At 40.9% G+C, this 23,803-nt stretch overlaps 2 protein-coding genes and 1 long non-coding RNA gene across 8 annotated transcripts; 1 reads left to right on the forward strand and 2 right to left on the reverse strand.

Moving 5' to 3' along the window:
- Positions 1-3,171: 3,171 nt before the first annotated feature.
- LOC131106143 (proto-oncogene tyrosine-protein kinase Src) lies at positions 3,172-19,664 on the reverse strand. 4 transcript variants are annotated; one of them, XM_058054946.2, is made up of 13 exons: positions 19,291-19,661; positions 13,259-13,537; positions 11,800-11,899; positions 11,246-11,263; positions 10,114-10,212; positions 9,914-10,017; positions 7,942-8,091; positions 7,706-7,861; positions 7,451-7,630; positions 7,157-7,233; positions 6,907-7,060; positions 6,650-6,781; positions 3,172-5,772 (listed from the first exon to the last, which is right to left on the reverse strand). In XM_058054946.2, exons 2-13 carry the CDS (start codon positions 13,527-13,529, stop codon positions 5,564-5,566), a joined length of 1,650 nt encoding a protein of 549 aa, XP_057910929.2. In that variant the 5' UTR covers positions 13,530-13,537; positions 19,291-19,661; the 3' UTR covers positions 3,172-5,563. The 4 variants fall into 4 exon arrangements, with proteins under 4 accessions (XP_057910929.2, XP_078654872.1, XP_078654871.1 ...); XM_078798746.1 differs by having other exon boundaries at positions 9,914-10,212; positions 13,259-13,549; positions 19,291-19,664; XM_078798745.1 differs by having other exon boundaries at positions 9,914-10,212; positions 19,291-19,663.
- Positions 4,497-12,783, forward strand: LOC144902069 (uncharacterized). The gene is made up of 3 exons (XR_013630318.1): positions 4,497-4,589; positions 5,366-5,792; positions 11,268-12,783. It is a non-coding gene; the product is annotated as an uncharacterized LOC144902069 (long non-coding RNA).
- Positions 19,665-21,132: 1,468 nt separating the features above from the next.
- On the reverse strand, positions 21,133-23,283 carry manbal (mannosidase beta like). 3 transcript variants are annotated; one of them, XM_058054712.2, is made up of 3 exons: positions 23,128-23,283; positions 22,448-22,617; positions 21,133-21,410 (listed from the first exon to the last, which is right to left on the reverse strand). In XM_058054712.2, the coding sequence occupies exons 2-3, from the start codon at positions 22,595-22,597 to the stop codon at positions 21,300-21,302; spliced, it is 261 nt and encodes an 86-aa protein (XP_057910695.1). In that variant the 5' UTR covers positions 22,598-22,617; positions 23,128-23,283; the 3' UTR covers positions 21,133-21,299. The 3 variants fall into 3 exon arrangements, with proteins under 3 accessions (XP_057910695.1, XP_057910696.1, XP_057910694.1); XM_058054713.2 differs by having other exon boundaries at positions 23,107-23,144; XM_058054711.2 differs by having other exon boundaries at positions 22,983-23,128.
- Between the last annotated feature and the right edge of the window lie 520 nt (positions 23,284-23,803).

A 23,803-nucleotide genomic window follows, 5' to 3' on the forward strand; every position in this document is an offset into this window, starting at 1 on the left:
AGGGCCAACAATTCAGAATTCAAACAGGTCAAATGTGGAACAAAACACTGTAAAATAAACTACGTGTATTTTCTCATAAGAAATACAAATAGTCTGTTCCAGGGTCAAACTGTCTCCACAATGAATGAGTTCTTATAGGACAAAAAAAAAACAAACAACTTATTAATTAAAAAAAAAATTCATAAAATCAAAAGTGTAAAGTATAAAGTCGGAATATTCCAAGAAACAACAGTTTGCAAATGGGAAATATTTTTTATTATAAAAAAAATTTCCTAAAAACAAAACTTAAGTATAAAGTCATAATATTACAAAAAAATATTTGTGTGTTTTTTAACATATTTTTTTTTCATAAGAGCAAAAGTATAACAAATATAAAGTTGGAATAATACAAGAAAAAAAATTAAATAAAAAATGTAATAAGAACAAAGTGTGCAAGAAATATATATATCACAAGGACTATAAAGTTGTAATATTAGAAGAAAAAAAGTCTATTCTGGCGGCACGGCGGTCTAGTGGTTAGCGCGCAGACCTCACAGCTAGGAGACCAGGGTTCAATTCCCACCCTCGGCCATCTCTGTGTGGAGTTTGCATGTTCTCCCCGTGCATGCGTGGGTTTTCTCTGTGTACTCCGGTTTCCTCCCACATTCCAAAAACATGCTAGGTTAATTTGGAGTCACCCTCCAAATTGTCCATAGGTATGAATGTGAGTGTGAATGGTTGTTTGTCTATATGTGCCCTGTGATTGGCTGGCGACCAGTCCAGGGTGTACCCCGCCTCTCGCCCGAAGACAGCTGGGATAGGCACCCCCGCAACCCTCGTGAGGAAAAGCGGTAGAAAATGAATGAATGAAAAAGTCTATTCTATTGAGATAAAATAATTCATATTGTGTTTTTAATAATATTTTATTAGAAGGTCATTATTAAGCTTAGATAATGATGGTGGGTGCAAAGGAAAACATAGTTCTTTTTAGTCATCCTGCACTTGAAAAGTTGTAACCTCAACTCTAGTCATTTTTCTTGTGTTCATTTCACATTTAACTAATACTACTAATACTACTAATACTACTCCGACTAGAGACAGTTGCTTCTTAGAACCAAATATAGTTGTTACATACCAGCGGTTTCGCCAGTTCTCTCGTTACAAGCAGTCTATTCTGTACAACCCCCGAGCTTCATATCATGCATGTCACATACTTACGTATCAAACAAGTCGCCATCATCCATCATATTCATACCAAAGACGGTCATGTGATATCTAATAATATATTCTCAAATAAGCCGAATAAGAACAAACCTTACAGTACTTCAATTAATTAAAGAGGCTGAGAGGTTGCAACTCATTCATTTCATTTAATGTGCTTTATTTTTATATTCTCTTACTTTTTGTCTTAATGTTTTGCTAGCAGTGAATGCATTACAGTAGAGGCATGTCATATGATAAATCATAACTCATATGCAGTAATCAATTGCCACTTTGTGGTTCGAATTTCACGGCTACACTCTATCATGGTTTTGCTATTTGGTGGTCAAATACAGTCTACTATAAGTCATAATGTATGCATATTTAAGCAAATCTAACATTTTTTGCCTAAATTAAACATGGCTGAGATATGTTACTGTAATATTCGTTGAGACACACAAGCACCAGACTTCACGTAGGGAACGCTTTTATAGCAATACACACCGGCATCAGCCATATTTATGTCTTAAATGGCTTATTCACTCTTATTATGTCAACTATATTGGATAATATGAGTGTAAAGGTGACTATAGGGGTGTTAGTTTGTCTAGAGGGCTCTAATCATTTTAAAAAGGTCAATTTAGAAGGTTCATTGTTTTTTTTAATCTAATCTCTAACTACAACAATATTGCATTTATAAAGAAAGAATACTACTTAACCGCGAGAAACAAGGTACTACTGTATAAATTTTGTTAAAATTTTATGTGCAGTACTATAGAAACTAAGACAAAAGTGATCAACATTGTGTGTATGGTTGCCATGCTACTCACACTGTGATGACAAAAACAAAGAGTAACACTATACTGTATATATATGTGTGTGTATGTGTGTGGTGACATGCTGACATGCTGTAGGTTTTTTTTGTTTTTTTTTACTCAAGTGTGTGTGTGTGTGTGTGTGAGTGTGTGTGTGTTTCCGCTATCAATGGCAGTGGCTTTCGAGTGAGTGAGTCAGTGTATTTACTGTTTTCACAGATGGAGCTTTGACACAGTCTGGTTAACTGAGATAGATGACTATGCACTGCGCCAAAAGCAGATGGGGAAAACACACACACATACGTACGCAAAGATACATAGGATGTGTAACAGCAAGTTGATGTTCTTTTGATTCAAGCCTTATTAGAAATTAATAACATTATTAGTATATCGACCAATATAATGAATTATTATCACTAATGAATGCCATAATGAAAGACAGTCAATATGAAAATAATTCAGAAAAGAATATAATGATGTTTATCATGGTGGCAAACACAGCAGGTGTCTGCTTCATGGCCTTTGTCCGCTTCCTAGGATTTAACTTATACTGCCCTCTTGTGGCCACAATTGTCACCGCAGTGCTCTGGACAGGTCCAGATCACATGATTGACAGAGCGCGAACTGAATTAAAATGTAAATTAGTTACTTTACAGAATACTTTATTTTGAATGTAACGAAGTTACATTACTAGTTACTTAACAGCGGCTGCCTGCAACATCAGCAATGTTTTTAAAGTTGCACTTGAAGTTGGCCTTCTATTTGTTGAAAAATAGTGTAGCTTTCGGGTGTGTTGTGTTGTTCCAAGCTGCTGTTTCGTGTTTGGCCACTGGAGGGCAGTCGAGTTCAGCTCGCGTGTTGGAGCTGGCGTTTGGAAGAAAAGGAAGTAGAACAAGAGTTCAAAGGAAGTACTTCCGTGTGTTTACATGTTAGCTAGCAAGTGCCTTATGTTGTTTTTGAAAATAAATGGCCAAGTGCATACAGCCGCCGCTACAATAGTAACGCAAAGTGGTCGTGGGTAAGTAACTTAAATCAGGTTACTTGTTTTGAAATAGTAACCTCAGATTACTCGTTACTGGAAAAAAAGGTTGAAGCAAGAGTAACCCGTTACTTAGTAACGCGTTACCGACGTCAGTGTTGATGACACACGCACACTCTTTATCACTCTTATCAAAACACACTTGAAATAGATTTTATTGCACATTTAAAGAACATAAAAGTGGCACAATACCCATTTCAGTCATGTTACAATTTGAAAACTCAAACAAAAAAAAAAGGATGTCTTTAGAAAATAACAAAATGCTCACTTCACACCTTTTGTGTCTAATTTGTTCCCAATTTAGGAATGCCAGACCTGCCGAAACTGCATAGCTTCATAAAAAAAAAAGTCAACATAAAATAACACAGACACGTTTATTTATATCATGGCACAGATTTTCCAATCAGACCTTGGCTTTATTCACATGAGCGCTTCCTCCCGGCCCACCACCCTCCAGTGAATCACAACACACACTAAAAAAAAAATAAAAATTACTGGAAATAAGCCTGACTTGTATGTTTTGAGTCATAAAGAAAATAAAAATACAGTAGCATCTCATTATTAAAACCTCTCCCGGGAGCAGTTGATGTAAAAAGCTCAGTCAGTCAAATGAAAAACACTTGATAGTCACAGTCGTTGAAGATACTATTTACATCTTTGATCTCATTATTGGAGAACTTCCTGTTTATATGATGGGCTAAATATCATAGAACGGGGATGCGGGCTCTTATTGCTGCTTCTGTGGTTGTCTTTGAGGCTGGCAGCAACCTAAACATCTACTTACTTCAAATAAAAACACAATGCGTGATGTTCTAATCATATATATATGATACAAAAGCAACCCTTGGAGCGCTACGCTATGTACAGTGTGAATACAGTGGATGACTTTTTAGCACAAAAGAAGCACAGTTATGGTGGATGTACAGCATTATAAATACAAAACCCAGCAGAGAATGGCACAAAAAGCATGCTAATTTGTCAGCACAGTTTTATTAGGATTACCTGATCAAACGTTTCTTTTTAGGGGTCCCTGGCTTTGCATATTTCATTAGAAAAAAGGAAGCAAGGGAAGAATGAATAGTATTGTAAAAGTTCATGTAAGCCCCCTTCACAGTAAAATAGAAGGCAAGTGATGAGAGAATGATTCTTTAGTGGGTAAATATTTCATAAACATGGACCCCAGTCACACCGCTGATAATGATGATGATAAAGCTCCTAATAAACAGAAGTAGATGACCACAATGTACCCCACAGGCCAGCCTCCACGATTTCCCGGGAGGCAGAAATCAGCACAACTCCCGACATGACAAATCAATTTTTACATCTTTCCCATTCCAAAAATAAGGATTCATTATCTGTTCTCTCCCTTCATGCTACAGTGAATCGTGTCGTTGCTTCCTTCTTTACCTCGTATTCATGTGTTCCACCTGGTGTCATATCTAACAGTAATATGTGTCCCTACAGCCACCACTTCACGGGAGGACAGCAAAAAAGGCTTCGCTACACGACTGAAAATAAAGCCAACTATCCTTCAATCACCTACAGACGTGCGAGCAGTAAGTTTGATCATTTTACAACTAAGTTAACTTAATGTGAAGTTGCTGTTAAAATGTGAGTGTCATGCTAGCATTGAAGCTTTGGGTCCTCCTGTGCCACGCCTTCATGTTACATATGCTATTTATTAGGATGGACACATGTTGCACTATATATGTACTATGTAAAAAAGTGGATACAATGCACAACAGCGCTTCTTGAAGACACAAACTGTCCAAGACGGTTGTGTTCAAACATAGCTCATCAGCATTAAAGCTACAGACAAAACAAAACGTCATGTTCCAAGCAGGGCTTACTAAAAGCACTTTTAAATGTTCTAAAGTCCAGCATCAAGACTAACGCTTTCAATACACTATCTCTGAGACTTATTTTAAATTGGGTGATAAATAGTAGAATGTGAAACGTTTTGAAATCACAAGGCGTCAATTTCCGCCTCCTGATGGGAAATTGGGAGGGCTGGCAGGTCTGTAAATGTCATATTTTACTGTTAGGTTGCATGACATGTATGTGAATGCGTACTGTTACTACAAAAGAACTGGTCGGCGGAGGTTCCAACCTGACCGACTATAGGAAAAGAATGTGGATCATGTGTCCATATCCACGTTAAACATGAAGTTTCAGAGCAAAGTCGATTGAAGAAGAAGCAGCAGTGCTTTTAAAAACTGGAGAGACACTGAAAGGAGGACGAGGAGGGCACAGGGTGCTCTTCATGGAGAGAATGAGTGACAGTTTCACTAAAAAAAAAAAAAGTCAACTTTTTTTTGCCTCTTTGACCCAGTCTGTCGCTCCTCCTTTGGCTCCTCCACATGAGTGTCGTCCCTCAAAGCCTGAGTGTCCAGTAAACAGTGAGTGCTTACAGAAAAGGAGGTTCTGCGAGCCCATGATGGCACAGAGGAGCCAAGCTTCTATGTAAAGTTCCTCACAGGCTCTCTGAGGTCGTATAGTGCACATTGAGCGTGACTGTGTGTATGTGGTTCTATAGGTTCTCCCCAGGCTGATACTGGGGTTCCGTGGAGGTGAAATAGTCCTCCAGAAAGCCCTGCAAGTACTCGAAAGTCGGCCTCTCTTCCGGATCCTTCCGCCAGCAAGAGAGCATGAGCTCGTGCAAGGAGCCGGGGCACTCGGACGGACATGGCATCCTGTAGCCGCGCTCCACCTGGTCCAGCACCTCGCGGTTCACCATGCCTGCAGGGAAGGAACCACAGGTACGTTATGTTTCCAGTTCAACCAGTCAGATCACAGAGCCAACCCACCATCTCTTATAGGGCTGACTCATTCATGTTGCCATAGCATTTTTATTTAAAGACACTTTTTAACATTAAATAAATGTCATGAAATATATTAATAAAAATGCTAAAATAAATAATATATGAAAAAATATTTGCATTATTGTAATAGATTTAGTAGATGTGCTATGATCGATCTGCCACAGATAAGTATCGGCCGATATCAGCGAAAAAGGACGGTATTGACATCGGCCGATACTTGCTGATACTGCAAATGCCGATCCCCTTCCGCTACAGGGTCCAGAACAAGCATGGCTGCCATGTTTGTGACTTCCTGTCTTTGTGAGAGTGATATAAGTTCTGCACACTGACACTGATATCACTACTATAGCCAGTAGTACATTTAAACATTCACACGGCATGTATGTGATCGATATTGGTATCGGACGATTTCACTCATGGGTTATCGGTACCGGCAGCATAAAATTGTGATAGGAAGATCCCTAATATTTAATTATTAGACACTTTTTATTTATTTATAATTCATTTTTACAATTTATTGTAATTGGCGTTATATTTCATTTTTTCCACTTTTCTTTTCAATTATGTACTTCACTTTAATTCAGAAGCACTGTCCAGGCTGCTCAGTACAATGTAGCTGAAGCTACAATAGGTCCACAATAAGAACGTATACGAGTCTTGATGTGCAAACGGAAGTTTTAGTATACAGCAGTTAGCTTCTTTTCACACTTGACATTATAGCTGTCAAGAACCCTGACCTAAAACAGATGAGTTGTATTTAGATTGGGAAAAATAGTTTTTGTTGTTGTCATTACCTGGATAAGGGACTCGCCCTTTAGTGGCAAGCTCCGTCAGAAGCACCCCAAAGGACCACACGTCCGACTTGATGGTGAAACGACCGTAAAGAGCCGCTTCTGGGGCCGTCCACTTGATTGGGAATTTGGCTCCTACGAAGTTAAGGAGTATGAAAAAGAAGATTCTCAAAAAAATTAAGAAAGATTTAAGAAACTTAAATCAAACCTACTAATTATAATTAATAAAAGGTTAAAAATAACCTGCACTGCACTCGTACCTTGTCTGGCAGTGTACTCGTTGTCCTCGATGAGTCTCGCTAGTCCAAAGTCGGCCACTTTGCACACCAGGTTGTCTCCCACCAGGATGTTGGCAGCACGCAGGTCTCTGTGTACATAGTTCATCCTCTCCACGTACGCCATCCCCGCTGCGATCTGGATGACAGACAGGGAGAGAGAGGACGTGATCCTTTTGCTATCACATCCAAATGATGGGTTATAGACGTGTCATTATGCAGCGTGAGGATAAACCTGAGCGGCCATGTCCACCAGCTGAGGCAGTCGAAGCATTTTGCCGGCTTCCCCTTTAAGGAAGTCCAGTAAGCTGCCTGTGGGGGTCAGATATAAAAAAAAAACATCAGTTACTAAGAAATTGTTAAAATATCTAATTTATTCTTATTTACTGGCTCAATATTTTTTAATTAATTTAATTAATGCAATTATATTAGCAGGATTTATTACTACATCCACATAAAATGATAATACATAAGAAATTAGTTTTGACTTCAGTAAGGTTTAACTTGAACGCAGTATTGAGAGAGTTACCTTGGCTCATGTACTCGGTCACGATGTAGATGGGTTCCTCTGAGACCACGGCGTAGAGCTGCACCAGCTTCTCGTGCCTGAGCTTTTTCATGACCTGTGCTTCCTGCAGAAAGGCCTCTGGTGACATGGTGCCAGGCTTGAGGGTCTTGATGGCCACCCGTGTCGTACCGTTCCACGTGCCTGACAGAAAAAAAAAAAACATACGCGTCAGTGAATGAATGACTTGATAGGATTTACCCTGATTGGAGTTGTTACCCATCCAAACTTCTCCAAAGCAGCCTTGGCCGAGTTTAAGATCAAGACGGAGGGACTCTCGGGGGATCTCCCAGGCGTCTCTAGCTAGTCCCTGGGTCTGAGGCTTGGCCACAGGGCACACGTCGGTGAGAGCGTGGCACAGCCCGTCAGAGTGCTCTAGAAGACGTATATATTGCGAGAGAAGATGTCAGAGAACATAACTACACGCGGCGAGCATCAGTGTGAGAATGACTCACTGCGATAATGGAAGACTAGCTGCTGCAAGCTGGTGAACTGCGTGCGGGACGTGATGTAGAAACCACCACTGTCCAACTTCCTGATCTTGTAATGTTTCACATTCAGGCCTTTGGTGTTGTCATAATCCAACACCGACAGGCAGTAGGCCCCTATGGAAGGGAGGGAGAAAAAAAAAACATATAGAAAAGGACTGGAAGAATAAAAGGGACGTGACAGGTGTGTGGGGCAGCTGCTATGTGGCGTTTCTAGCAGCTGTAGCGGGTCACGTCCCCCCCACTGGCCCCTTTTAGAGCCTGAAAAATCCACAAGTGCCATTTGCTCTCATCTGTGGATGCTCCTTACAGCATGAACAGTCAAGTTGTGGTTGATGATCTTATAAAAGATCTCGAAAACCGAACTGTCCGAACAGGTGAAAGAAAGGAAATGATGCCACCACTTCACCTCCACCTTTTGACAGGTGTCGTGAGTCGTTCATCTTAGTCAGACATGATTCACATTCACATTAGATATCCAATACAGAGCCCAGAAGCTAACACATGTCCTGTTGGAGCTCCTCCCACCCTCCTTTATATGGTATTCACCCCCCCCCCTCTCTCTCTCTGTCTCTCAACATGAAGAGGGGGCTTGTAGCCAGGAGGGAATTGCAGCACCCTCGTAGGCTGACCTAGTTCTGACACTGTGATTCACCCCATCCCATTCACTAGCCCCAATCCACTGCACAAACCCCACCCCTCCTCCTCTCCAGCCCGCTTCCTTCAAAAACAAACCCCCTGAAAGGCCTGCAGTATGTCACAGGGACAAGAGAAAATGCCGCCACGGGCCCAGACAACAAAAGGTGCTTCCAAATGACTTCATTACGAGCTTGTGTCTCTTTCAAATTGGCTCCCTGAAGATCTCGTAGCCTCGTACTCGGCATGCGCTTAACTCCTTGGATGGCTTGATGGCGTCATCACTTCCTGCTTTCTCATAATTTAAAATGGCCAGCTAGGGACAAATAGGAAGCTGAGGTTTTAGTTTTATGGTGCACTATTGTACACACGCCTGAACGACCTAGGAACACTGTACCTCCGAGGCTTGTGATGCATATTTTACTAGCTTGTTCAAGACACTTCCTCAAATTGTACAGCCCCATCTGTCTTTATCAGTTCATGAATTGCTTTTGACCAGTCTCCCATGACAATGGTTCAGACGTGGGTAATGACCACCTTGTGAGGACATGATTCAATTAATACAGTCGCTAAAAGGGCATCCATCTCTTGAATGACCTCCTGATTTTCAGCATTTACAGACACTTTATGGGCGGACATAATACATCTAATACATTTAAATGACTAAACTAAGGACGAGTGGTTACCGTGCAGGCCACACAGCTAGGAGACCCGAGTTCGATTCCGCCCTCGGCCATCTCTGTGTGGAGTTTGCATGTTCTCCCCGAGCATGCGTGGGTTTTCTCCGGGTACTGCGGTTTCCTCCCACATTCCAAAAACATGCTAGGTTAATTGGTGACTCCAAATTGTCCATAGGTATGAATGTGAGTGTGAATGGTTGTTTGTCAATATGTGCCCTGTGATTGGCTGGCCACCAGTCCAGGGTGTACCCCGCCTCTCGCCCCAAAGTCAGCTGGGATAGGCTCCAGCAACCCCCGCGACCCTCATGAGGATAAGCGGTAGAAAATAAATTAATGAATGATTAAACTAATACTAATACAACTTAATCATCACACAATAATAATATGATTCATAAGGATTACATTAATAATCATATAACAATAATAATAGCCTAGCCAAAGTTGAGTTTCAGTGAATTTCTAAGAATTCTGTTAAGCTATTTTCACTATTTGAAAACAAGTTGAGTATATCCATATATCCAATATTTCACATTAAAATCCCCTGTTTCATGCTAGATAAGTCAAGAATATAATACTAATAAATATCTTTATACTGTATTATATCTGCAGTGTTGTCATCTCACCTTTCGTAGTCTCACTCTCCCTCACCAAGAAGGTCCCTCGTCTGTTCTGTAAATTCAAAAGGATCCTTTCCGAGTCCCGCCTTGTGATCTTCCCAAAATACCACCTGCCAAAGTGGACCACAGAGATCAGTTGTGAAGTTGCTGTTGTTATAGATGGTTGTCGTAAACGACATTTGTGTCTCAAGGAAAGAAGTACGTACTCTTCGGCTTGGATGGAGTCTGACGGAGCCACATAGTTGCTGGGGATATAACCGCTCTCTCCGGTCGTCAGGGAGCGAGCAAGCCACCAGTCTCCTTCTCTGTCATGGCAACAAGAGACAGAACGTTGAAAAAAACATGAAAACAGCAATTTTGTGATATTTTCAGAATAGTAGATGTGATGAGTTGTCATTGTGATAATGTGGGGAAGATTTTAGTTGTGCAGACAAAGCAAGGCATCAGGATTTAACAATAACAGGCTCTTTTTTTTCATACAGACCAATATGAAATTGAATACAAGACAGTTGGCTTGATATCTTGTTACCTTGACTCATCTTAGCAGGAATAATGTGTTTGTGAAATAAGGGAAGTGGAGGCCGGACGCTTAGCACATGCTGAGCCACACCACAGTTGCAGAGTTTTGTTCATTGTGTGGAACTGATTGGGTCAAAAGTGTGTGCATTACTTGGCTACAACCAGCAGAGGCACTGTTGTATTGTGACTCAAAAAAAGAATGGACTGATATTAGCTAAAGCCTAAATCCATAGCATATGGCATCAAAAGAGGAGTTCAGCGAGCCGTGTGTCAAAAAATATACATTTTTATGGGCATATCAGTTATTCAAGATTTTTTTTAAGTAGTCGGTGGTCACAGAATGTCACCCCTATGAAAAGCGAGGATCTACTGTACTGCAGCAACAGAACCAATGCTGTAAATGCAGTAACGAACAAACTGCTCAGTCAGCATTAATTCCGGAGATAATTCATTCATTGCAAAAACCAGTATGGTGAGTGGAACCACGCATGTGTTTAACTCCGGTAGCCGAATCAGCATTTTAAGGTGCATGCAGAGGTAAATAAAGCTGCTGGATGCAGACCACCCATGATGCTTTAAATGCAGTTACCAGGAGGTAGTAATAAAAACACACCAGGAGATTGCCTACAGCCACAGCTGTTAATGCCATTTTTCTTTTGTAAAACACGCACCCAGCGACTATAGCAGACTCTGTGGTTAATTTGAATGGAGGCATCTAATGTACATATAAATACGTTAAATGCAGTGTGGATCAGCATAGTGTAATAGAAAATGGGTTTGCGTAGAATTTTCTGTTTGATTGCAGAAACAAATACTGACCTGAAGCTGTACTTTTTCCTAGGAGAGACCATGAGGCGTGAGAGAGAGAAAGAGGGAGAGATAACAGACACAGCAGACACATCAAAACACAGCAAGGCAAGCGGCACAGACAGCGGAGGTGGAGAATATGCGGTGGTACAACACAGTAGGGCCGATGTTTATATATTAAATTATATTTTATAATGTAGTATGTAATCCATGAATGATCGAATCCTCATAGAATTTGTGAATATATTTTTTTATTTACATACAAATTTATGGAAATTGACCCTACTATGTCATTCCAAAATGCAGATACGGTTATGGCAGGAAGCTGGAAAAGGAGCCCATCAAAAACACAATAATGCTTAGAAGTCAAGATGATCTTTAAAAAGGTTGAACTCATTAGATTGAGGTGTACCTAATGTTGTGACTGGTGAGTGTACATTTCAGCGCCATGGTGTCTACATCATTCTACAAGCGCTTCCTCGTCTTCCAATGTGTTTACTCAAACATACGCTACTAATCTGTTAAGACTGTGGCGAAAGTGCAGAATTGTATATCGGCTTTCTTACGTGTTGTTGACAATCTGGAGTCTGTCGCCTTTCCGAAAGGTCAGATCGGATGCCGTCCGTGACTCATAGTCATACAACGCCACAAATGTAGTAACACCTCCTGTAACAGACCATATACATTTAGGGAACAAGGTATTTAAAAGACAAGGCTTCCTCTCTCTCTTTAGCTTTTAAACTTGTGACCGACTAAAATCTGGCCCGTGAATGACATCAGACCAGATCACAATTTCGTAAAAGCCTCACAGCCCAGAACAATTGACTGGAATGACTCTGCTCTATAGGAGCATCCGGATAGACCTTGAAGATACTTTGGCACAGATCCACAGTTATTTTACACCTGTTCTAAATGTAGATAGAACAATTTGCTGTGGCTTGATGAGAACTATCGACACAAAGGCGTGCAGGTCCGGTGGTGCATGATGAAGGACAAAGCCCTTAAGCCAGTGCTTGTCTCCGGTCTTTCTTTTAGTGTTCTGTCAACTCAAAAAGAAGTGATAAGGAGGTATGAGAAGAGTGGTTTTCTCGCTGAATGCAGCTACATTAGTTCAACCATCTGGCCAGTCTAGACACATTAAGGCTTAATGTCAAGTAAGGTCTGCGCGGCCTTTTGTTTTTAATGGGAGATGCTTCACTGCTGAAGGTCGGTAAAAAGTACTTGAGCGAGTATCTGCTGGTGTTGATGTGACTCACTGTCTCAAGGCTGATGTATAAACAAACATATACTGTATGTTGTAGGTTTTCAAATATTTCCTGTCACACAACTTGGTATCACAACGCAATCACATTTTGTCCTTTGGTATGGATCCGAATGATGTGAACATCTAAGGTCGAGAGGAAAGAGGCTGTTTAAGAACACTGATTGACCTCACAACAATTTCAAGGACATACGGAAATAGAAACAATCTATTCCCAAGTCAAACTGTCACATACAGTGTCTTACTACCGGTGTGTATTCTCATCCTAATAAGCCTTGTTGAACCTATTTTAGGAATAGATGTTGCAAAAACACACATAAAACCTTAAGAAAAAAATCAAAAATAGTATGAGCTGAAGTAATTCTATGAATGACAGTAATCAGCTTTTTTTCACCAACATTTTTGGTTTATTTCTGCAAACCTCAAGGGTGTTTATTTGTGCTTCCACTTCAGTTTTCAAAAACTACTGTTTCACGGCACTCAGAATGATGAGAGGCTGAAACGATAAAATATTTTATCATTTTGACCTGAAAATGTTTCCATGTGGATAACCCCTGTAATTGGAATCAATTCTTCCCAGTCACTTATAATTAGATTTTGAGCCTCTCGTTAGCAGCAATGAGATTACCAGGCAAACAGCAAAGACGCCACAGTGGGTCACTCATAAATAATTGATTAAATGGGGGGGGGGGGCAGCATGTGACATATTTTTGGTTCTTGTGTAACGGAAATGTTATCCAAGTCAACTGAACAGCGCTTCGTACCTGACAGAGGTCCTCGCTGAGGTGAGGTGACGGTGCCCGTGTGGTCCACTCCTCCAAAGAGAGCTAGCTCAGGAGTGTTTGTGGGGGCGTGCTGATACTGTCCCTGGTAGCCCCGCCGGCCTGTCCCCGCTGGGCTCCTGTTTGGGGTTTGGGTCTGCTGGGCGGGGCCCAGGTGGTGAAAGTGGCCGCTGTCAGAGCCTGTGCCAATGGTGCCGTCAACACTCATGGAGCGCTGGCCCGGTTCTTTGGGCTTGCTCTTGCCCGCCCCCATGTGCAGACCTGAGAAGAGCGCTACTGATGAGTCAGGATGCGGTGTTGGTAAGAATTAGCAAGTACCAACATTTTTAATTACTTGGTAGAACATTTTGAAAAGAAGCGGAGGACTATGACACCACCACCCCCGCCCCTCCCACCAATACAATGCTGTCCTTTCATCGCTTCCTAAAGCTTCAGTCATTTAGCCTCTGCTTTCAGGTGTGCCCATGAGCATCGTTACATCTGAATGGAGGGCTAAAAAGGGTGATACCACCCAAACGATATTGAATGTTGTTGGCTGGCCGAGACCCCACTCCATTGTAACGTAACGACTGTCAATTCACCCCACAAAAGAGCGAACCATTCTTGTTTGGATATGCTCATGCTCGTCCTTTACAGGATACATACTTTGCATCCCGCACCAAATCCTCAGACGAGTGTTTGTCCTACCTAGTCATTGAGCATAAACTGATGGAGCACGTTCAGCAACTTGAGCAGTGCAATTGCTGAGAGAACAGTACATTCTGAGTCATACAGATATGATACATTTCATTTACGATCCCTAGTAAATTTTTCATTTTCATAGTTCTGCAAAGAGACAAAACTAACAAAGACTTCCCTTAACACAGCGAACACATCCTTTTTTTATGTGGAAATAATCAGCTTCAGAGGGGGAAACATTTCAAGGCGTTTCCAATTGTTTCCTCTATTTAAGTCTTTAATGTACAATATACACTATACACACTATTATTTAAGTGTACTTGACCAAATACAAATCACTAATTGTAAAAGTCTTTCACCTCCTATTCACGCTTGTATCAGGTCCAATGGGACACCTTGAAAAAGTGTCAACACGCCAACAAGACAAGTTAGCTGTCTGCGGAATCAATCTGTCCTTAATCAATGCGTATTAAACCAAAGAGAGTTGTGCCAAGCAAAGCGACCGTTGCAAGTTACAAGGACAATAACAGTTACCTTGTTTATACATAGAATTCAGGCTGTTATTGTTCTTTGATAATTAGAATGATTACTGTAATGGTATTTTTTTATATTGCTACAGGGAACTGGATTAAAGCTGGAAAGCACCAAGGTATTGTCTATTTGGATTCAACCTTACAAGATGAGAAAAAAGTTATACACTGCATGTGGATGGCAGAGTACAAGAATACTCTACAATGAAAAAGAAACATTTAATATTTATACAGTCAAATGATCAGTCCACCCCAGCTGACATTGTTTTCTCTCCTGCTATGTTCTTAAAGGACAGATAAACACAGTATATGTTACAATCACGCCATAACCTTGAACTAGCATACTTTTTCTGAGGATTCGCCCAAAACCTTGGTGGGCAAAGAAAGCGAGCACTACGTTTAGGTGCAGACGAGGATCCCTGAATATGTTTAAAAGGAATTTGTCAACAATTCTGTAATGCGCATTACCTCTACCTACAGGACTGTAGTGGAACGCCTGCAACTTACAACAATACAATTGTGCAGTTCACTCATCTTTTGTGTTCTCTTACAGTTTTACACTAGCAATTGCGCTAAAAAGAACTGGCACGTCTGTACATTTTGTTCTTTTGGTGCTGAAAGCCTCAATTGTGGCGACAACTCCGTTGCTATTGTGAATGCAGACAAAAATCAAGTCAAGTGCCTCCACGGGATAGTTGTGATGTTGTCTGTGTGTGTGTACGTGTGTGTGTTCACACAGCGACTCCAGACCTCCCTGTGGGCCGCTGAAGATGACTCACTGTGAGACCAGCTATTTCAGGCCGGCTGAAACAGAGACACATGAAGACATCCTCTGTGGATGGAGGTACTCTCAGTTCCAGACATTGTGAGTGTGCGAGCAGCTGTTCCTGTGTCTCGGGGAAGCTCTCGCACTCAACATCGGTTGCATCTCACATCCTTTTTCCAACACATGCGTGAGCCCTTGTGGGTTTTTCCGATGCGCAAGTCTGAGTTGGCTATTAACAGACGACGAGGAAGGAGGAACTGCCAGTCGCCCTAAAAAGAATGCGTAGGTGCTGGTTTATGTATGGTGCGGACAGCTGAGGCTTAGTGGGCGTTTTTTTTTAAATGTAACGTGCACACATAATGACACGGGTACAGCACATGTCAAAAGACACGGAAGGACCCTGCTGAGGGAGGAGATGCACAGGCATTCACGCTTATGAGAGCTTTGATTCAACTCCCGCCAAGAAGTAGTCTTGACTCACTCCAGGGGGTGAACGCATCCTTATGGCGCAACATTGACTCACACAGCGACAGGCCACACATTTATGCAAAGGGGTGTCAAATGTGTCAAAAATGGAATAATGCCTTGGAATTCAAATTGGAACTATACAGTACTTGGCATCTTTTTGGTTAACAGGGTTGTACATATAGTACATCAAAATCTTCTCAAGGGACGATAATATAGAAAGTAATGTTGGATATACAATAGAGTAGTCAACACAGCCACCATTGTATAAATAGATGGCAACACAAGTGGGAAGCAAGATAATTGTGGTTTTCCAACATGATAAGGAGCCCAAACACACCTCCAAGTGCCTTGCTGAGGAAGCTGAAGGAGAAGGTGATGGTGTGGACGAGCATTTCTCCTCCATACCTGAACCCAATTGAGCACCTGTAGGGCATACTCAATAGGACCAGCTCCCCCAGTGATGTAATCATGGAGTGGAAGAGGAGTTCAATTACAACCTGTGCAACTCTTCCCAAACGAATTAAGGCGGTGTTTGATAATAATTGTGCTCACACTTAATAAATATTGACACTTTGGAGATGTTCACGGTGAGGTGAACACACTTGTGTTGCCAGCTATTTACATCAATCTAAGTCTACACAAGCTTACACTGAATACTGTAAACTATATGCAACTTTACTCACTATATCATTGTCCACTGAGAGGATATACAGTTATAAAAATGGGTGCTAAAATATGCCAGGTCTACTCACTTTGTGAGATTATTTATCAAGACACGAGAGCAGGCCTATGAATTCTCGCAGCCATATACTGTATGCAGTATAAATGACACACCCCACGCTGCCACTGAGCCTTATGCTTTTTCCTAATATGGTGTCAGAGCGACCTCATATCAGCATGTGCTGATACACGACTTGTGACTTCCATCATTGCGGAAAATAAAAAAAAACAACATTCTAACAGAGAAGCAAAAAGCTAACAAATGCTGCAGAGGAAAATGGAAAGTGAACAAGAAATGGGACATTTAAAAAAAAAAAACAAAAAAACTTGTCCACTCAAGATTAAGAAGAATGCAAGGGAACCTGCCTGTGAATGCAACATGAGCAGGCACCTGAGTTTAGAAATGATAGTCCCCTTCAGTAAGTTATTGATCGATATAAAAATAACAGCAGTACACAAGTATAAACTGTTTGTTTACAAAAATACGGTGCATTAACGCTGCACATTTGGATTTTTCTTTTAGACACGCCCACTTCCAAAATTTTAAGCGGCCTCAGCAAGGCCACACAAAGTTATGTCAAGCCTCACATTCAAAGTTGTATGACAGTTTGGTATTTTTAATGCAATTTTTAATCCAAACAAATTCAACTTCATGTTAACCATACATTTACCCAAATAACTATGTCCGAGAGTACGTTCTTAATCCCATGTAGAGCTTTTTCCTCATCTTTTCTATCCCTCATCTGCGTTCATAAAGCCAATCCGCAACATTTGGCTGTGACAAACGAATGAATGAGTCACAACAGACGGTAACAGTTGCTGCAGAGAATGAAGGAAGCTGCTGCCAATGTTTCAGCCCAATGAGAGCGTCGCAGTCAAGAGGGTGGGGGGTTGCTACAATGTTAGCTCCTCGACTTGGATACCAGAATAAAAATACCGTAGTTGCATAATTGTTTGCATTAAAGTCTTACAATATTGTGCGCGGATCTTCTATAGGCTCAGACAATATTTGTTATCTTCTAACCTGTCAAGAAGTTGAGGAAACAAAGAGGATGCTGGCATTTGCCTGATTAAAAAAAAAAACACTTCCCTTTCCTACCATCTGCAAGAATTAGCCTGGAGGGAGTGGTCACAAGTTACTAATTCTATGAAGGTGGTCAAAGGTTGAAGGCTACTTCACTGAAGCCGTACCACAACCAAAGAGTCAATATTTGACGAAGATTGTTATAAAATAAATGTGTTAGTAGGGAATCATGGAAATGTACTATATACATTCCAGAGATTGTAATAATTAATCATTCCTTTGATTGACTGTTTATTATTGGAGTGCAGTACTTGGCTGCAACCAGCAGAGGTGCTGTTGATTCAGGCTCAGCTAGTTTGCTGTCTAAAGAAGCCCGAAACGTAACATCAACAATTGTTGAGCATTATTGTTCTCAATACACCCTTTGAAATAGGAGTTCAAAACATTCTCCCATCCCACTAAAAGTAATAACTGCACAATTAAATTAATCTATTAATTAAACACAGCTCTCAAACTAAATCCATTCCCCTTTCATATCTATTCATATGCCTCCTTAATATAGTCTGTTAATGCGGTCTGACAAAACTAGGTTGCTGTAGGTAGGATTTGTTTTTTATCGTCCTTTTCAAGGGGAAATTTGTACTCAAACGGCACAGACATCTCCCAAGGCGTTTGTCACTAGTGACAATCAACGAGTTAAAAGAAGAATTCTTTATGGATCTAAATTGAACTAAATTATAGTTTATGCATGCCCACAGGAAATGTTATTCAAATTACATCCAAATTGATTTGACCTGACTGCATCAGATCATGCGTGCACACACAAAATTGTAATAATCCTAAATTTGAATAAAGCACATTTGTCCATTCTTAATGATATGCATTGCTTGATTTTTTTGGCAGTGTATGTATTTTCCCCAATTTTGTCCATCTACAACTGTAGACAGGAAGTTGCTCGCAAACAAACAAAGCCGGTGCCACCATAATCTCGACGACTGATTTCAGAGTGAACAAAACGTTCCCTCCTGCAAAATTCATCCCAAACTTGTGAGGTTATCCAAAGGTAAAAAGCCCAAATATTGTTGTGTTGATGATTCATCCAACTCATTCACTATAGCAAGCCTGAATCCGCTTTGCTTTATGTAAATGAGCTGGAACTGGTCCAAATCCCATCCACTCTCTCTCTCTCACACACACACACACACACACACACAAACGAAAAACTAACTGTAAATGGATTTGGCACATAATTATAATTCTTATTTCCTCAGGATTAAAACACCAGTTGTGGGCAAAGCAACAGCGGCAAAATGAGGGGTGGGGTGGCGCTGGGCTGCCAGCAGGAGTAGCAGCTGTCAAAATGAGGGAATGGACGGGGGAATGGAATTATAAAAATGATATATTGCAGAAAATTCCTCAACATAAACGAAGAGGGGGGAGGTTGTGGGGGACAAACAAAACAACCATGCATTTTCTGTGTAGCTTGGTAGGATAAAGGAAAAAAATCAACGAAAGTGCTGCTGAGGTTCCAAATGCGGCCAGATGAGTCTAAACAGGTGCTGGAACAGCTCCATTTTGAATTAAACGGATTATTTACTCCTCTTGGTTAATAAGTCAGAGCGACGTTTGCCTTTTTAGCCTGGCTTTTATTGTACTGGGGGGTTTGGGGGTGGGGGGTGTCGGTCAACAACAAATGTTTGCCCCCCCCTCTCCTTTTTGAATGGAACCGGCGGACTGAATGGTTGCGTTACAACAATGAGGAAAATACGCAGTGGCTAGCTTGAAAACATCAAGTGTTTTACTACTAAAATTGACATATTTCACTCACCTTTTATCGCGTCTTGAAATAACACAAAGCAGTTAAATCCTCGCTGGCGTCCTCATTTGAAAAATAAGCACACAAGCTGATGGCAAGTGGCTGTCGTCAATCCCATTTAGCGATCTGATGGAGAGGAGGAGAAAGAAGAGGAGGTCATGACGGGGGGTGCCTCTTCTTCTTTCACGGTTACAGTCAGTCCTTCAATCAGTGGGCCGGACAAAGCTACGAGGCGACGCTGGGTTTCCTCGCGGCGTGTCTATGTGTCGACGCGGGCAGGAGGGAAGCTGGAGCGGCGTGGAGCAGACATAGCACCTTGGAGGAAGAGGAGAGGAACCACCAGATAACACGACGTTTAGCGCCCCCCCCTCCCCTCCGCTCCTCCTCATTATTAGTGGGCTGCGTGGAAGCTCGTATTCACGTAAAAGTGGCGTAGAGTGGTTTCAGTGAGGCGTTGGCAAAACACCCCCCCAGGTAGCTCTTTTAATAAAATACAATTCACTATAGCGGGACGTTTTTTATTAAAACTAATCTACTACCTTCACTACTCTAATTGGTTCAATACCTACACGTTTAACTCAACAAATATAGCCATGAATTCAAACACACAATATGTTTATGCTAGTGTGCTACAGTTTTTAAGGACCTACTACAAAAACTGCAGTCAGAAGCGCTCCACTGTTTTTAATGATCTCCAACAAAAGCGCTAGTCAAAGATCCCCTATGTGACAGGATGCTTTGCTGTTTTTAATGACAGGCGCCCTCCCTCTGCTGTTGTTAAGGACCTACTGGAATAATCGAATAGGATGGAATAAGATACTTAACATAACATAACATTTTTTTAAGGATATACTGTGCAAAAACGCTCGTCAAATATTCTCTAAATGACAGAAGCGAGCTACTGCTGTTAAAGGCCTACTGCAAAAAACACTGCTCAAAGATTGTCTATATGACAAGTGTTTGGCTGTTTTTAAAGATCTACTGCAAAAATGCTGTCAAAGTTTTCCACATAACAGGATCCCTCTGCTAATTTTAAGGAGTTACTATCAAGAGAATGTTGCTGTTTTTCAGAAATGGCTGAAAAAACACTCGCCAAAGATCCTCTATATGACCGGAGCACTGCTGTTTTTAAGGATGTACTGCAAAAATACTGATATAAAAAATAATATAAATTTACTATTTACTAATTTACTAATGCAAATATACATAACAGAACCTAGCTCCTGTCAGTCAAATATCTTGATGTTTTTTTAAGGACTTATTGAAAAACAAGATCTTATTATCCAAAAATGGCCATCAAAGATTTTCTATATCAGTGGTTCTCACTATGTAGGAGTGTCATAAGATCTCACAAGACTATAATACACAATAAATAAAAATTAATGATAATTTTGCCAGACTCAATGCAAGGTAGCCTAAAGAGGTGGATTGTAATAGATTGTCATATTTGCATTGTAATTTTCTTAAAAGTAACATTACAATCTTGTCTGGCAGACCAAATCTTGTGTATCATCTCGTTGGTGAACTGAGCATATACTGTACAAAATATTTGGAAAAGTATTGTAAATTTTGTTGTGCAGGTTTACACAAAGCACTTATAATAGTAACTGCAGTATTGCTTTAGGTGATTATCATTAATCCACAGTTAAAATCTAAATCTAAACAATATCAGGAAGTCTTGATATATCCTGCCAACCAAAAATGACTCAATAGTTGTGTCCCAATTCAGAGGTTTCTGAGGTTCCACCAAAAAGGTGTCCTCTGAAGGATGCAGACCCTGAATTGAGACACAACTATTAAGAAAGGACGGGACGTTGCATCATCATTAAAGAACCACACAGAGCTGAGCAATAATGTTATTCAAGAAAGTTTATTAAAAGAAAGTCATACAAAATGCAAACAAATATGCTACTATTTGACCATAATGAGTAGTGTTTTATGTAGCTTTGAGTATCAGCAATACTCGCTAAAACATGATCAATTGACAACATCACTTTAAATTGACACACACACACAAGTATCTATCGCTTCTTTTTGCTTTCTTTCTTTGATTTAGGTCGAATTTGAGGTGCTGGTCCTTTGGGTTTCTTTGCCTGCTCGGCTACCTTGCCATTAACGGACTCACTCTCCTCCTACAAAGAAAAGACAAAACAAGATAGGATCAATTAATTGTCATTTCACAGTTACAGTTGTACCCCCAAATGTAAGATTCTGGCATTCTACTGTAAAATTGCAGGGAAAAATGCTGTGAAAGTTCACAGAGCATCAAACCATTAACTATATATATTTTGCTTTTTCTTCAGTTTTTTTGTGGCACTTGGACCCCAGTAAGGAGTATTATGAAAAGAAACACCCAAGTTAAAGTCCCAAAATATCATATATGAGTGCAATAGCGGCCCGGCACGTTGAAGCAGGAGTTGACTGAGCAGAACTGTGAGGTTTAAGAAAATGCATTGCGATCAATGTAACCAATGTTTTATCATTAGTTAACTTGTTTTTAAGCTTGAACATTGCCTGTACACCCCATCAATGATAGTGGCAATTTGACTCTGGAACAGATTAATTCATTTCCAGCTTGGAGGTTCCATTGTAATTGCTAATTATTTTTTGCTGAATCAGTGGAGTCAGTCTAATTGTTCAGTCAGCGAAAAGCAGCGGGCTGTAATTAGTCCATGTGCTGACAATGTCTAAAAATAGATCTATAACATTAGATTACGGGCTGCACGGCGGGCGAGTGGTTAGCGCGCAGACTTCACAGCTAGGAGCCGAGAGTTCAATCCCACACTCGGCCATCTCTGTGTGGAGTTTGCATGTTCTCCCCGTGCATGCGTGGGTTTTCTACGGGGACTCCGGTTTCGTCCAAAAACATGCTAGGTTAATTGGTAACTCCAAATTGTCCATCGGTATGAATGTGAGTGTGAATGGTTGTTTGTCTTTTTGTGCCCTGTGATTGGCTGGCGACCAGTCCAGGGTGTACCCCGCCTCTTGCTGGAAGTCAGCTGGGATAGGGTCCAGCACCCCCGCGACACTCATGAGGATAAGCGGTAGAAAATGAATGAATGGACATTAGATTTCATTCAGGTCGTAAATGGAATCTCTGAACAGAGTGCAGTTATGAAGTATAAAAAAACTGTATGTTGACATATGAATGGATGGCACATGTTCCTACCTTTTCATGCCCTTTGGAGGTGGGGACAATGATGGCCAGGATGCAGACCAGCTGGAAGATAGCACCAAGAAAGAGACCATATCGCAGTAGGCTCTCTAGAAAAGTCGGTTCAGGGACTTCTGGAGGAGACAGGTCCAGATCTGCAGACATCTTTTGCTTCCTTCAGCAACCTGAGGCACACACAAAGAAAAACGTCATAGATCCCTACACATTGGATTCACCAAGAATGCACGCTAGTCAAGTTATACACGTTATGTGCAGAAAACACATGATTAGGCTAAGGGTTTGTGTTTGTGAAAATGCATATTTACATTAGTAAACACTCCCAACAAGCACACGAACGTCCATATGTACGCACAGCAGAAGCACTTAGCAACAAATTATTCGTAAACGCCTGGCTTTACAATCATTTGCTTAAACGTTATATAGGGAATTGTATTTTACAACCCTGCCAGAAGTCCCCTGAACGCAACAGAGCGCTTATACTGCTAAAACTACTAAACGTGGCACAGTATGAGTAAAAAAACTAACTTACCAAATGCGAAAATACAGCGCTGTGTTAATAAATTGTAGCGATAGTCAAACGTAAATTTGCTAAAACCAGTAGAATATGAGATAATTTCGGGAAAGATGGCGCCACAAATGAAAATAAAACAAACCAGGTTTTCTTTTTCGTATACCTCTGGTTCCTGGGCTGTACCGGAAGTGATGTATCGATTGTGACGTACTTCCAGTTTCAGGTTGGTAGCGCTTCGTTTGCAAATGTCGTCCTCTAACGTTTGCCTTTGCATATGGCAGCTGTTTTCCCCCTCATTTCACTGTGTGCGAACGTGTTATTGTTCAACAGTTTAGTGTTTGAAGTTTTATGAAACAATATTGTGAAGTGTTTTATTTGCTTTAATTTGAATGTATTATACAGGAGCCTTGCTAGCATGGAGCACACCCGGCTCTGATTGGAAACCTTCAATAATAGTACAAACTTTTAGCTGGATAAACACATGATAGTTAGCTTTAATTGAAAACCAGCTACTAATATTAATGGGATTTCCTAACAAACATCTTCATGCCTACCAGCAAAATATAAAACTGGTGGAAACGTATTTATTTATTTTAATCAGGATTTCGTCTTTTTTTATTAGCTGTATGTGTCCACCAACAATGAAAACGTGTTGTCTGTCCGCCTTTTAGTGCCCCTTTCACGTTTTTGTAGTTCTGCTATCTCCACCCATGTCAAACATGTCAAAAATACAGCGAACACTGTACAAAGCCAATAGCGAGAAAGCAGGTTGGGTAATACCAAGTATTCAGCGGGGGGAGGGGGGTTACATTTCCGGGTGATTAAACATTCTAGTGTTT

This window comes from Doryrhamphus excisus, linkage group LG18 (assembly GCF_037039965.1).
Source record: "Doryrhamphus excisus strain RoL-2023G ecotype Guam linkage group LG18, RoL_Dexc_Guam_v1.1, whole genome shotgun sequence".
In the NCBI taxonomy this organism is placed as follows: Eukaryota; Metazoa; Chordata; class Actinopteri; order Syngnathiformes; family Syngnathidae; genus Doryrhamphus; species Doryrhamphus excisus.